Below are 14,226 nucleotides of genomic sequence, written 5' to 3'. Positions count from 1 at the left end.
TCTGTAGCCTTGTTTTTACAGCCACATTGGTAACTTTACCCATTCACTCATTTAATTGATAATAATAATTTCTGAAAAAGCAACAAACACTCAAGATGGAATTTTTACATTTTTTTTAAGTGGGTGGAGCACACTAGAAGTGACCTGAATCAAAGCCTAGGATTTAGAAACCCCAGAGAAGATTCACTCCTTGCTTCAAATTTTGCAGTACTAATGGAAAATGTTTGGGTTTTAATTAGAAAGATGTGGTTTACAGGTGTGGAAAATGTGCCAAGGATCTCAGTGAAACCAAGAGTGCTAAAAGAATAACTCAATTTTTGTTAATTGTTTTTTGATCTGAGTTATTTTGGTATGACATGCTTTTTCCTGTTCGGCAGTGAGAAGACCAAAGGGAATAGAGAGGCCTGCTTCATGTCTGCAGTGTTGAAAACAAATTATGCTTAAATTGTGCTTGTAACTGTTGTATATAAATATCTGCTTGCTTGTATGTAATGGTAGTATCTCTTTTTGTTTCCTTTTACAGAGAAGAGTCAAAGATGTAATATCTCCAATTGTATTTGAAGTCTCATACGGCCTTGGGGAACATGTAATAGAAAGAGGAAAAGACGACAAGGAACTGCCACCTCTCAAGCCTGTTCTCCGCTGGAAGAAAGGACAAAAGATTGCACAAAGGAATCAGGTCAGGTTTGGATTATTTTATTTCCCTAGACTTGTGGCTCTCTGATTCTGAACTGGCAACAGAAGTGGATGTAAAAGGTGATTTCAAAGCTTAGAGTTATTTGTGCGTAGTACTATCCTTACTGTCATTGATACTAGTGCTTCTTTGTGAGGTAGTAAAGAATCGTGCTGACAGGGTTGGGCAGCAAAAGAGGTCACTTGCTTGTTTCAAAGTGTCCATGCAGGGCAGAAAAAGACTAAATGAAGGGAAGGAAGAAAAGTCCTACTCCTTCTAGCTCTTCCCTTTCTGAAGTAGGTTCTCATGAGAGACTTGATCCAGCTTTTCTTTCAGGTTAAAACTGAGTTCAGGAGGGGACATGGGGACTTGTACCTCTGCAGGATGGAAGAGTGGTGAGTGAAATGAAGAGAACTTTGCCTGGCCCACAGTGCTTTTTTATTGAGGGCTTCTCACATCCAGCCATCTGCAGGGGAAATCCCTTCTGCTGTTGCAGTTACAGAAAACGCCTTGCTAAAGTAGAACATTTCTTTTTGAGAGAAAGAGAAGTATAGCCTCAGCAATGTATATATAGGATCCTTTTTTAATCCTGCATTTCAGAAAGCTCCTTTTTCATTATTTTTGGTCAGAACAAGAGAATTCCTTTAGTTTTCAAGCACTATTCACTTAGAGGATAGGGACCCTAAATGTTCCCTAAGGAAATGAAGTGTACCTGGCTGGGCTGCCTATCTGTTTGACTTGACCTCACCAGTATCTTTGGAAAATACTGACCAATTTTGACAGGTTTTTTACCAGCGTCATCAAGACAGTGCTTATGAAGGTACTAGACATACTCAGGGTTAATGAAAGCAGGCAATAACATTAAGAAAAGAGGCTGCTGATGATCATTTGAAAGACTCCAGTTTAAGTGTGGTCATTGTAGGTGCAGGACAGGATGCCAAGGAGGGAACCTGCAGGACAATGCCACTTCCTGCTGCAGTGACACTGGAGCATCCAACCATGAGCCTACAGGCTCTGAATGGAAGTAAGACTTCTGTGGCTTGCAACATTGATTTGAAGAATCACTTTAGGCTGGAAAGGACCCTTGGAGATCCAGTTCCTTGATCAAAGCAAATCCAACTTAAAAGTTAGATCAAGTGTCTTGAGGTTGCATCCAGTCAAGTTTGATTTCCACTGCTCACTTACAGAGTTACAAGCTGGCATTGCTTGTGAAACAGAAACCATTTCTTCTTTAAACACTGAAAAGCCTGTCTGGATTTTAAGGCTTTTAACAGTAGATGGTTTGTTAGATCTGGTTTTTAACCAGATAAGTGATACTTGCATCATCTTCTGTAGCACTGCTTTCTGGTGCTGCTTGTAAGTATATTTTGTTGTTCTGAAATCTGCAGATCCCTGAATACTTCTCAGAACACAACTAAAATGCTTGCAGAAGTTTGCTTTACCACACACCCAGGTGTTTGGAATTGTTTTTTGCTATAACCCTTGTACTTAGAGAAAAGAGTATTTGAGAATGTTTTATAAGTGAATGAATGAAGATTAAATATAATAATTACTTATTTTTATGAAGAAGAATGGTGTGGCTTTTAAATATCTAAATGTTGCATTGTTGCAAACATACAGTGGGAATTTCTGAAGATCTTTAGAATCAGAACAGTGTGATGAAAACCTGGATGTTGCAGAAACTAAACTGCTTGGATGCTTTACTACAAGGTTTAAACTCCAAAGACCACTTCTTACCCTCCAGGCATACTCTCAGATCAATATTAAAATACCTAAATGCTAAGATTATGCAGCAGAAACAAAAATATGTTGGGAATTTCCCAGGCTTGTTTTCTTGTATAATTTGGGTGAGAGAGAGCCAGTTTAACAATGCCTTTTCATTTGCTTTCCAGATGTTGTTCACTGAGCTTAGTAAGAAAAGGATTTTGACATGGGGTGTGCCTTTGAGTGCACTTTCAGCTAAGGAAGTGGGCAGAACTTCAGACTCATTGTGGCAGTCATGGTGAGAAAGCCTTGACTGAGTAGCCTTGAGGCACTGACACACTCCTCAAAGACCAATTTCATGGAAAAATCAAGGCTTGGTGTTCTCTTTTAGAACTTTTTTCATCTTGCAAGTAGAAATTGTTTTTCAAGGGGAAGAGGAATAGTAGGAATGAGAGTTTACATAGCAAAGGACTTACATTTTTGAAGAATACAGAGATTTTGGAGAGACCTTACAGTTTGGAAATCCAACTCAAATGATCTAGTGGGCTCTGTTTTCAGAAGTTTCAATGCCCTCTAAGTACTGCATCTGGTTGGCATTAAGATGAATACTCAGCAAGAGTAGCAGAGGTACCACATTTTGCTTTAGCAAACAGAAAGATTTCAGAAGGGTAGAGAGATGTATGGATAAGTTCAGTTTTAGTTCTAGTACTGAAGTCCTTATATGTAGCTAGTGGAGTGTGGTTTTTGGAGGTTCTAGACCCTGTCTATCCACTAAGGAGTGGTGTTTTGAAATCTGAAATGCTGCATCTATTGCTTCAAGGTACCAAAGGTACTGTTACAGGTTGACATTTTGCTAATAAGCTCAGATGGCTAATTTCTGTGAATGGAAGTCGTGCACAGATGATGAAATGAGAGGGAGCTGTAGAGAGAGAGTGAGTCTTTGGTTTGTCAAGATCCTAATTCAGGTCTGTTTGACCTATTTGAAAAGCCAAACATCATGCAAGTGTGGGCTTCACCGTCACCTAGATATGAATTAAAATGATGTCAAAGCTAAAATGATCACTTTCACTGCAATCTCAGTTTGTTTTTCATGACCCAGAAGTTCCCTGCATGTGTACATGACTTCCCGCAAGGAGAGAACAGCCTTGTGGCTCACAAACAAGGACGTAGGAAAGCTATCAAGTGGCCTCTTGATGTGAGAGCTAAAGATTATATTGAGCATACAAAGCTTTTCATGCTGCTTTGCTTCCAGTGCATTAAGGAGTCAGCCTGGAAACAGAGTTCATGGATATCCACCAGAGGGATGGTGTATCCTTTCCTGATGACATAATCACTGAAGAGGACTATGCTGGATATTCATTCTTTAAAGTAGTTTTACTTTGTATGTGAGAAAACAGTTTGGTCTTGGACCAAAGAGCAGAACAGAGCTAAGTACTTGCAGTAAGTGAGTGCACTGATGTGGAGTTTTCATTCAAAATTCATTTACTTATTGATCACATTTATTTTAAGAATGTAATTTTAACTGTAAGGCAGTGAAAAAAAAAAAAGGTTGTATTTAAAAATGAGCATATTATTGACTGATCAGTGAAGGGAGTTTCCTTCTGTTCCTAAACCTACTGGCCTTGAAGCAGTCAAAATATGATAAATAATTTGAACTTCTGGTTGATGAGTGGAAAAGGATCTTCATAGAAACTTCCTAATAAACATTATGCAGTTGTGGGTCCTTATGCATTGGCCATTTTTGTAAGCAAAGAGGCTCTGACACTTCAAAATGAAGTAATAGTGTAGTTATTGTAGTGCCTGAGGCACTCTGTGGCCTGGGATACAGTATCAGCTGTTTTCTCACTAAATTATTTTCTTGGTTCTTGTATATGCTTACCAGAAACTATGGTTGCTATAGCTTGGTGTAATTGTGTGTGGTAGCAAAAGAAAATATTTGGGGGTTATGTGCACATGTCTATTGATAGATGTCTCGGCAACTTTTGTACCATTGTTGGGTGGAGACTAGTTATGTGAAGAGGATGACAGCTTTCCAAGTTGTAAGCGGCTAGGCAGCTCAGTTTTCTTCAAACAGAAAATCTCTGATGGGTCAAGAATGGGTGGAGAAACAAAGATTTTACTTTGAGTGTGTATTATGAACTTTAATAAAACTTCCCACCCTGAGGATGACTTTCCATTAGCTTTCTCATTGCTTCCCAAATCCAGTTGCTTCCTCTGTCCACTGGAAAAAAATAATAAATCTTCCTACTTCAGGGAAATTAATGTGTATTTAGAACATGGTTTGGCTTAGTTCGTTGTAAGTGGTTTGTACTATAGCATTTATTTTTGTATACCCACTGTATAAATACATGTCAACCAAGAAAGAGGGAGATCTCCTGCCAAATACAGTGGGGATTTATTCTCTAGAATCCAGTAATGTATCTTAGAGTCTAAAATGTGGTATGCTAGAACTCCGTCTGTTTGGAATACTGTAATAAAATCACCTGCTGTTATGTGGATGGAGACACCATTTTGTTATAGGAAAATATTCTCAGTAGGTTTAATTGCGTCAGTGTCTTCAGGATTTCAGGAATGGTCTGTCATAAAACTGCTTATAAGTTATAAGAGAAAATGTTTAGGACATTCTGTTCCCAGCTATGTCAGACTTGAAGTGAGAGACTGAGTATAGTGCTGTATCTCTGGGTATCTGTGAGGCTACACGTCTCTGGGATAAACTTCACCTTTTTAAAGCAAAGTACTATTTTTGGAAATATTTGTCTTTGAACAGCTAACTTAAAGCTGGCTAAGAATTTACACATAAATTAGCTTACTTGACAGGTATGAGAAAATATAGAAGGATTTTTGGGAAGCTGAATTATGAACACCTTTAGTAATTTTGACTTGCTGCATAAATATTGGCTTTTTCTTGTTTTTAAGACATCATCTCACTCCCAGCATCTCACACTGAGCACAAAGCAATGATGGATCTACACGGACTGAAATGTGGTGTGGTCCAGGTTTGTCAGTGGTACCTTCTCCAAAGCAGAGATGCCTGCATGTTTGGATCAGATTTCATCTCTGCTGGCAAACTGAGCTGTTTCTGGTGTGTTTCTCAATGCAGGAGTGACATCTCTGTCCTGGTTGGCTGCTGGAATGGCTCCCACAGTGGTTTGAGGATGGCTACCACAAACCATTCCCAGGCATGGCTCAGGAGCCTGGGTGCTCCAAGGGCATTTTCCTATCTTGGAGGCCTGGACAGTCTAAGTTACTGGTACAATGAAGCCTCAGTAGCTTAGCATACCTGTCAGGGTGAATGGAAAATGTGTAAATTGTTTTATACATGGGCACACAGGAGGTCTTTGGGAGACTGTGGAGTCAGCCATATTGCTGTGCTCCAGATTAAACTTGACACTAAACTCCCTTTCCTCCTTGTGCTTCCAAATTCTCTTTTGTCTGTACTCTTGCAGACTGTGCCACCATTTCTGCTTAATCACCATTGTTTTTCCATCAGCTGAGGTGGTTTTGCTGAAAATGCTGATTCCCACTCCTCCCTATGCCCTCCCTTTATTACTGTCTGTCTTTTGCTCTGACCAAATTTGTCTTGAGTCAGAACTGAACTGGCAGGGATTGGGTGCTGTTTGTGCCAGGACATCTGGGAAGGACCCACTCTGAGCATGTACTGGATTAAGCTGAGTATTGCATTTGCCTACTCTTTTTTGTTGAATGGCAATAATGAGGAAAGATTTACAAGTCTGGAAGAGATTCAGCACTGAGTGAGAACAGCAGGTGTCCAGATGTATTATTGTACCTCTGAGATGTTCGTAATTAGCAAACTTGCTGAAGTAAGAATTAGTGGAAATTGACGTTTCTGATGGTATGCATCTTTCTATATTCTTGTTCTTGAGCGATGACAGGCTTGGCCAGTAATGGTCCAACTTGTTTATATTGCTGTTTAAAAGTAGAGGCAAAACAGCATAACTGAGAATGCATGAGACATGGCTTAGATCTCATGGGTTTCCTAAAGAGCAACAGCCAATATCATATGCACACACACACACAGATATACACACCTTTACGCATAAGCTGGCCGTATGCAACAGGGGAGAGTCACAGTTCAAGGTGATCTTATTTGAGGACGAGAATTATCTGGTTTAGTTATAGGTTCTTCAAATACATAGATGGGGAAGTGAGAGATGATCACATGAACACTTGCAAGCTGAACTTCAACTGAAATTCCTATGGGGTAATTTCTGCAGTTCCCTGGAACAGCATGCATTTCCTTTCCATGCTACTCTGTGGATGGAGAATTGTTAAGTGCAAGAAATGGGGATTTTCTACTTAAATGTGGAACTGTTAAAGAAAATCATAATATACTTGAAAAGCCACACAGACAGTTGACAACCTTCAGGAAGCTAGGCTTCATTAGCTCTCTTAATATTTTTTCAGCAGTTAGATGAAAGATCAGTAGAACTTGGAATATATAACATCTGGAGAGCAGTCAGTATGATAGTATTAATTCTTTCCATTCAGAATACCTCAGTGTCACAGAATCATTGGCAATTTAGAACAGCATTCGTAAAAAACAAAACCATTGAAGTGCAGGTGGATTTTAGAAGAGGACTTCCTCATATCTGTGGGAGTCTAAATGAGGTGAAGGTAGACAAAAATTGCTTATCTGATCATTTTAAAACACTTTTTTTTTCAGCTGTCATCAGTTACCACTTTTTTATTGTTGTATTTTTATTCATTTTATTTATGTTTTGAATTATACTGTTGCATCATCAGCAATGGTTTTAACTCATATGTTAAAATGTTAAGAGTATAGAAGCATCCCAGGTCTTGGTAGTAGAAATAAAGAGGCTTAAGAATAGGAGATGTTCTCGAATATCATTTAAAACCCTCCTGAGATGATATAATTGAATTATTCTGTAGTCACTGAAAATAAATGGAAGACTATTTAAGATGAGTCAGGAAATATATTGAGAAATGTGCTAGAGAAGTCCATCCTATAATGGTATTGGAAGATGGAACAATTAACCTAATAAGTCTTTCTCATCTATTGTTCTATGGATTTATAAGGACTGAAGTCTTGTGAAATGAGAACACTTTTTGGATGATTTGAACTGTTAATGATTTCAAAAAGAAAAAAATTGCCTCAGCCTGAAAAATGAGTGAGTCAGACTAGAAATCTAATAAAGCTCCAAAAGTCTGGGGGTGTATTTCTATTGCCACCAATTGTAATTCTTCACCCCAGGAGAGTACGAGGACAAAAAAATTGCATTATTAAATCTACTCACTGCTGTGAGGAATAACTAATACATATGTTCATTAATTCATGCTTGTGTTTGATAGCTAACAGGTTTCATGCTCGATCTTTTCTAAACAGCTGATTCAATTTGGGAGTACTTGTAAGAAATAACACTTCTTACACTTGAGTGTTCTCTCTCCTTTTTATCTTTGTTCTCCAGCCCATTTTTCAACACTTAGAGTAAGGTACAATGAAAACACATTCATTCACACGTTCCTGGGTTTCGGCACCACTTGAAAGCACATTCACACACACACACAGACACACACACAATAGCAGCAAGAAAAGCTTTTTTTTATTCAAAGGTATAGCATTACTTTTATAATACTTGTTATCCACTATTGCCATCTAAAGCTTACTCCCTTAATGCTGATTGGATATTTTTGCTGAGGCATGTAGCAGTGAAGCATGAAGCAGTATTTTCCATCTACTGACATATCAAAAGGTAGCTTATCAGATCATCTTAGTTTGCCATTTTCCCTGCGTCACGGGTACATTCTTTGGTCAACTTGTCCCTATTCCTTTGGGGAGGGGGCCTTTCTCGTTACACCTCGTATCCTCGCAACCGCCTATTACAACAGTACAAATAGCAGGATACAGCTGGAATAGGGGAGAAATTATTGCATTTGGCCTTAGATAGATTTACAAATGTCAATCACTAGTTGTGAGCCTTAGGCCTGGAGTCCTCTCCTCTGTAGAGTGGATGAATGTCCCTGTCACCTTCCTCAGCTGGAGAAGTTCCACTTGTGTTGTGCACCCTTGTTAGTGTAATAAAATGGTTATTACCAGTCAGTTTCTGCTTTCTTATACTAATGTCCTAGAAGTGAGCCAGGAAATTCCCCTAGCTCCACATACACTTCATCAGAGCACATTTTCCCACTAAGAAAACAGATGCTCACCTCCATCCACTGCACCACCCGGTACCAGCATGACTCTGGTTTTGTGGTAGGATTCTTCTGCACGCTTACAACTCCTCTGATACTCCTGCCTTTGTCCTGTGATTCTCTGCCACTCATTATGGGGATTGTGCATATCGTGTATTCTTTTTTTAGCTAGCACTTCTGATGAAATCCTAGAGAGCTTTTCAGAGTATTAATCACTTTTCGACTGAGAATTTAAATCAGTTTGTTTGCACTTGGCTTAGCAGGAAATTTGAGTGGATCATTTCCATGAGTAGTATAGTAAAGCATAGGATGTCTGAAAAGAGACAGTAACTATTTTTTTATTTGAGGTCAACAGATCTGTAGGTAACAGCTTTATTTTTCAGGCAGCTGGAAAATGGAAAGACAAAATAAAGCTCTGAATTCAGGCTCCTGTATCTGTGGAAGCACATTAATATCCCAAGTGATAGATTTGTAAAGCTGTAATGTAGGAAATAGTTCCTGGAGAAAGCATTGAGATCTGCTTACTGGTCAGTACTTTTGAAAATCAAATCACACTTCCTGCTCCTTAAATAAGTATCCAGAAACTTCATCACATAACATGGTAATAGCCATTGCATTAGGAACTAAAAAAAGTAAAAAAAAAAAAATAGCCTAACAAGACCTCTCATTCTGCATACCCTGAATAGCAGAGCTTTTGAGTTACTAGTGTGATGTAGTTGTTATGTCATCCCTAGACGTAACCTGAGTTATCCTGAAATATGTGGAACAGGTCATGGAGTTAAAAGGGTTGATCCTCAGGTTTTGAAGGCCAATTCTGCCACGTTGTAAGGGATGCACTATGAACTTTTTGTGGACTGATTTGTGATGAAGTAGTTAAAGACCTAATCTAGAATGAATTCTGTTATCTAACCTGTAAATCATCATGCTTTCAAGAGCTCTTTTGAAAATCTCATTTCTCCCCCTTCTCAATCAAGTGTTGTCCTTCACCTGTCACCTTCCCTCATATCTGAAAGGATGGACACAACTCCTACAGAACACAATACTGGCAGCCTCTCAGAGTCTGATTGCATGTTTTGGCTGAGACTTGAAATTTCCATGTGCTTCCCTAAATTTCGGGGGGTTGAGTGTCTTGAAATACTTTTTTGTCTGTTTATGGGACAATTTCCAGTACTTTCTGTGGGCCGGAGCACCATAAACACAGGTTTTTTCACTTTTCTGTTTCCTTTTCTCTTCCCTGCTCCCAGAAACTTAAAAGTCTAAGTTTAGATAGCCATTTAAAGAATCTGGAGGAATTTAGCAAGTCAGATTTGAAACTCCGTGTCATGTTCCTCTGAGCAGAGCTCTGACCACTGGGCTGAAGTTGAGCTCCTTTTCATTTGTTTTCCTCCTATTGTCATTCCTTATCAGTCCAGCATCAGTAACAAGGAGGATATCTTCCCGGCAGCTTTCTGCTTAAGGATGTTTAGGATGTAGGACTATGGATTCATCCTACTATTTTGTGAGGCAAAAGACTGTAGATTCGTCCTGGCCTCTGGACCACAAAAAGTAGTGTTTAATCCACCACCTCTCTTCAAGGGGAAGACTGGATACAAATATAGTTGTTACGAGGCTCTGAATGCCTGTCTAGAACACATCTTCCCTGTCAGCTTGCTCTAGGTCTCCCCTTACTGTAGATTTATTGTGTATGTATGTCTGTATTAACACTTTATAAAAAGTATGTCTTAATGTATTATTTTTGGCCTGCCCTCAACAAGACTTGGGCAACGTCTGTCTCTGCTGATCTTTCAAGATGTATCTATCTGCCGCATTCCTTGACAAAGAAGGATCTTCTTTTCTACTCAGAAAAGAAGCCAGGCAGAACATCAGAAGACAATGTTTGTCTGGGATCTTTGATGACCTGCTGAAATGGCTATGGAGCAGTTCCCTGTAGTTGTTGGGTTCTGTGCAGCAGGGGAGAATACAGGGAAGTATCACTGGATCTGCTCTGTGCTGTGCTGTGATTACAGGAAGGCTGACAGAATTTCTGTGCACACAAATAGCTTTAGCTCTATGTTTTCCAGTAAAGTCATGTCCTAGAAGCACTGATATTATTCAGCTTGTGCTGCTGAGCACACACACATCTTTTTGGCTCTTGGAAATGGCAGACAGAAGTGTGTCAACGTCCAGATAAGAGATGCAGCTGTGCTTCTCATTCAGGACAATTTCTGTGAGCTTTTCACCACCTTCCCACCAAACTCAAAAATCTTATTGAATATGAATCTTACGTAAAGAATCTTCCTGACCATCTTTGATGATCTGTGGGGTACTTCGTACAATTAAAGTGGAATCCAGTAAGAATCAATTGAGTTTGAACTTCTGTAAAACCACTGCTCCTCTTCACTTTGGGTAACAGCAACTGTAGAAATTACGAAATGTTTCTACTGCACAATGGATTTAATTCCTTCTACTTCCCTCTTTCCAGTTCTGAATAATATATAAGAAAGTTGATTATCTTGTTCAGCATTTTGAATATGTAAAGACCTCGGAAAATCCCTAAAATTCTTATTTTAAAGCCAAAGCTACTTTAAAAATTATTCAGAGGTAAAAATAGTGATCACATTGTAGTAGTGCTTATGCATACCGTAACACTAGATTCCTGCTTGAACAGTGTGCAGCATTGAGTTAGGTATGGTTTCTTGCCCGAAGAGATCACAGCCCAAACAGAGCAAGTAAGAGCACAATAACAGAATATATCAGCATTGTTTGCAAATGTTGTGATAACTAAATGTGTTTACCCTTTAATTCTTTAGGAAGGATTTAAGCAGGCAGGAATTAGTCAACTGGAATGGCAGAAGAATCAACAGACTGGGGAAAGAAAGGCTGAAGTTAGCAGAGAAAGAAAGTGGAGGAAAAAGAAGGACTGAGGAGCTACTGGGCTGCAGCTCTAGCAGGCACACAAAAACAAGAGGTGGAATGAAAAAATCTATTCAAACCAGAGAAATACTGCAGAATGGCAATATAATCCAGAGATATCATTAGCTTCCGATGGAGGCTGAGCAAGCGATAGCTGCCTGGCTGGGTCCTAGCAGCAGAATGAGCTGCAGATCTTTTCTCCCCATCTCCCCAAACCAGAATGGCTTCAAGATTCTCCACAGAAGCAGGGAATTCACTGCTACACATTTACGAATTTGGGGACTCATCCTTATTTCTTCCTATCATCACAGTGCTATGTAGGAACTTTAGTTTTATGACATAAGATATGCCTGATGTTTTACAGAGTAGCTTGCTGTCCAGTGCATGGTGTGTTGGAAGAGATACATGCTCAGTGGTTTTAGAAAAATGAGGTATTTGTTCATTCTTTCTGAAAAAGCACAACTATAGATTTAGTAATAAAATTCCAAGATTATTAGGTAGTTACTTAAATATATTTACAGTACTTGGTTCTTTTAAACGTGCAGATCATATCTTTGATCACTCTGTTCTGTTTGCCAAGATTTCTGCAGTGCAAATAGGGAAACTGTCAGGCAAAAAAATTTTTGCAGTTTATTTTTCTTTGTCCTCTGAAGGTCAAACAGTCTTTCCTATATATAGATACTACAATTGTTGAGGATTAGTTCTGAGAACTTTCAAAACTATACCTCTGAAACATGCCATATTTTGAGAGGGCTTCTTTGAGCCACTTTCTGACCCAAGGCTATTGGGATTCTTGTTCTCTGACCCCAAATATAGTCTTTATTAAGAAGGAAGAATAAGTTCATCCCTTCTGTTTAAATGATCACTGATTTCCATATCTGAGATTTTGAGAAAGTCAAAGATGGGAAAGTAAAATGAAAGGACAGACTAAACCACCCCAAACATACTGGCCCAACCCAATTTTTAAAATCTATACTAAAAATCTATATGCTGTCCAGCCTTAAGATTCAGTCTTTCTCCAGTGCTGATCTAGTTGGGCAGAGCTTGTCAAACATGTATTACCTCCATCTTCTTTTCCATGAGTCTGACCATTGTCTGTGCATAAATTTGTTGTCTCTTTGCATTTATGTTTGAAATGTATTTACTTTGGTGATAAGCCAAAGCCTGTAGAAAGGAATATTCATATTAAAGGAAGAAAACAATTGAGTCTCAGGTTTCCTAGCTGAATAGTATTGGCAATGCTCATTTAAGGTATTTGTCCCTTAAATACTTGTTAAACTGAAGAGCATTACACATCTGACAGAATGAATCCACCAGGCTAAAAGGTCTGCTCAACTGTTCAGAAAGATATTAGTCTCTGTTCCTAGCAGCACGGGAAAATAGCCATGATCTTGACAGCATTTGGGTTCCTTGGATGCTAGGAGCGTGTTCCCATTCTTTAGTTTCACTAACTAGTGGCTGCCTTATTTACTATGGCAAACAGCCGTAGATCTATCCTAGGGTATTGCTGGTATGTAACAGTCTATTTTTTTGTTGCTTGCAGGATAGCAGAAAAATTTGCAACTGATCACATGATCTTAAAACATTTAAATCCTTATCTTTAATGTAGGCTAGTGAATGTTTGAATTATTTCCTTTCTTCCTTTTTGGGACCGAAAATAATTTCATCAATAGTTTATGTACTCTTTCATTTTCGTGCACATGTTTTGGAAAGAGAAAGGAGAGTGCCAGAAACACTGTATGAGAAATAATTCTTATCAGATGAGAAGCAGAAATGGATTGATGGAAATCTCTGAGAGAGACTGGTTTTATGGAACCTTGTTTTTCAACTAGAAGAGAAGGGAGTCAGTTCTGATAAAGATGAGATTTGGCTTCCCTTGAGTTTCATTGGCACTCACACTGTACATTCCTGTATCACAGATTTTGGTGGGTTTTGAGTTCATCCAAACATGTTGCTTCTTTGGGGGGTTTCAATCCTACTCTTTTCAAGCTGTAACAGTTCTTTTCTGTTTTGCAGACTGTTTTTGAGAGGAATTGTCAATCTGATGACTGTGCTGCTGATTTGAAACTTGAGGGCAAATTACTGCTATCTAGGTGAGTGGGTGAACTTGTTTCTTTTTGCTCTCTCTTGTATGCTAGTACACCATTTGTTTTATGTAGGATATATTCAAAAATCAAAGTACAAATGCAGACATCTTATTCCAGACTAGGATGTTGATGATGATATCATGTCTAGTACAGTAAGTCTACACAGAATCAGAACTCCTGTGATATTGGGCTGGGTGCATGCATAGAGCAGGACCTATGTCAAAGAGTTTGCAGTTACAATAGACAAAACCAGAGGCAGCGTAGTGGAGAGGGACAGGGAAAGTTAATTCTGCTCAAATCAAATACCAACATGGACCATGTCATTTTTAAAAGATGATAAAATACTGTTCATGACATGGTAGAAGTAATCTGCATGCTGAAAAGCATTTTTTTCTGAAAAAATGTCATAGAATGTTTAAAAAAAAATCTTTTAGGATGTGATTTTTCCCCCTTTAATTTCTGAGCTTGTATCTTTCCTATCTCTTTAAATTCTGCTCCTGCCTGTCTTTTTGTTAGTAACTTAGAGGCGTCTGATTTCACTTTCTTCTGGGATAATAAACCTACTCAAATAGACCAGAGGTGAAATTTATGTTCTGTCCCTTGAGACTGGTGATCCTAGGAAAGCGCCTATTGTTTTGCCAGGACACATTTATTCAATTTCTGGATAAATCAGGCTAAAGGTGAACTACATGCGCCACT

The 14,226-nt window shown here is 38.8% G+C and overlaps 1 protein-coding gene across 1 annotated transcript in view; it reads left to right on the top strand.

The window, feature by feature from the left end:
• ITGA9 (integrin subunit alpha 9) overlaps window positions 1–14,226 on the top strand; it is a 218,121-nt gene that overhangs the window by 105,306 nt on the left and 98,589 nt on the right. Inside the window, exons 16-17 of the mRNA XM_021386283.1 lie at window positions 524–679; window positions 13,457–13,533. Coding sequence (XP_021241958.1) covers window positions 524–679; window positions 13,457–13,533 — 233 coding nt within the window. The remainder of the gene's footprint in view (window positions 1–523; window positions 680–13,456; window positions 13,534–14,226) is intronic.

This window comes from Numida meleagris, chromosome 2 (assembly GCF_002078875.1).
Source record: "Numida meleagris isolate 19003 breed g44 Domestic line chromosome 2, NumMel1.0, whole genome shotgun sequence".
Lineage (NCBI taxonomy): Eukaryota > Metazoa > Chordata > Aves > Galliformes > Numididae > Numida > Numida meleagris.
Note: the sequence above shows the minus strand (reverse complement) of the source record. Positions and strands in the feature narration are given on the sequence as shown.